This window comes from Mandrillus leucophaeus, unplaced genomic scaffold (genome assembly GCF_000951045.1).
Source record: "Mandrillus leucophaeus isolate KB7577 unplaced genomic scaffold, Mleu.le_1.0 Scaffold157, whole genome shotgun sequence".
Taxonomy (NCBI): Eukaryota; Metazoa; Chordata; class Mammalia; order Primates; family Cercopithecidae; genus Mandrillus; species Mandrillus leucophaeus.
In genome coordinates this window covers 468157-469368 of record NW_012101554.1, presented here as the reverse complement: position 1 = coordinate 469368, position 1212 = coordinate 468157, and the positions used below count along the sequence as shown (strand labels likewise).

Sequence of the window (1212 nt, the reverse complement as noted above, 5' to 3'; positions counted from 1 at the left end):
CCGTCGGGGGGCGGGGGGGGGGGGAATTTATTTACAACTGGGAGGGAAAGAGGAAGGGGAAATAGGAGAAAAAGGACATCTTTAAAAAGCTATTTTAAAAGATGAAAATCGTTAGAAATTTCAAGTTTCCCGGGATGTGAAATTTGTCCAACGTCTGATGAGCTTCGATTAACACATGCGCTAGCCCACAAGCGTTTTTTCGTCATTTCCCAGCGCTGCGTCCCGTTTGGAGGGTCACATCCACGCTGGCTTTAAAAGCAGGCTGTGACCACGCTGGGCTCAACGAGCTCATCCCCCATTTAAAAAGACACGTTACTCTCTCCTACCTTCAAGGTTGGACCATGGCCGCCTATCTTTCTCTGTTTCACAAACACAACGGGCAGATCGGTTTCCGCGGCCAATTCCGAGAGCGTTCCTTCCAGGGCCCGACCGTACTCTGTGGCACAAAAGCAGAGCGGGGCGTGTAAGGTGCTTCTCCCCCGCGGCCAGGCGGGAACTGCGCCGGGGGCGGGGCTTCCGTCCCGGCCCTGCAGGCACCGCGTGCCCTCGGGTGACTCCCTTGCAAGTTAGCATGACTTGCTGCATTTCTGACAAAGGCTAAAACTCACACTTAAGCTTGGAGTCTGACCCCGGCAAATGCGCACACTGGCTGAAAACAGGGCCTCAAGGCTAGCTATAAACGTCAGAGTTCTAGTCAGAGTTAAATCCTTGCACTGCTCCGCTAAAATTAAACGTCCTACTTTCCCGGTAAATCCCGAATTCAGAAAAGCTTCAAAAAAGAAGCTTAATACACATTTATCTCAACTTTAACAAAACACCTCCCAATTTGATCTTGCTTTGAACTCTACATCTATTCTGAATGCCAAAATCCAACTTCCAATGTTTCCTTGACATTTGAAACCGTGGAGCAAAATAAAGAACACTCTGCCTATCTGCTGCTTTCTTAAAAAGAATCCTGAACTATACACGACACTACAGATGAAACTAGGCACTAACGGTAAAATTTCACAAAGGGGTGAACTCAGTGGAGCATAGAGATTCCACAGTTACACTGACATGAGGCCTATTCATGAGACATAAATCACACCAACATTCAAAAGTATAGCTGCTTATTTGGGAGGCCGAGGCGGGTGGATCATGAGGTCAGGAGTTCAAGACCAGCCTGGCCAAGATGGTGAAACCCTGTCTCTACCAAAAATACAAAAATTAGCC

At 48.1% G+C, this 1212-nt stretch overlaps 1 protein-coding gene across 5 annotated transcripts in view; it reads right to left on the bottom strand.

The window, feature by feature from the left end:
• Positions 1-1212, bottom strand: part of TXNRD1 (thioredoxin reductase 1) — a 152407-nt gene that overhangs the window by 66111 nt on the left and 85084 nt on the right. For all 5 annotated transcript variants that reach the window (XM_011975499.1, XM_011975501.1, XM_011975504.1 and 2 more), the window contains one exon: positions 327-436. In XM_011975499.1, the coding sequence (XP_011830889.1) occupies positions 327-436 (110 nt within the window). The remainder of the gene's footprint in view (positions 1-326; positions 437-1212) is intronic.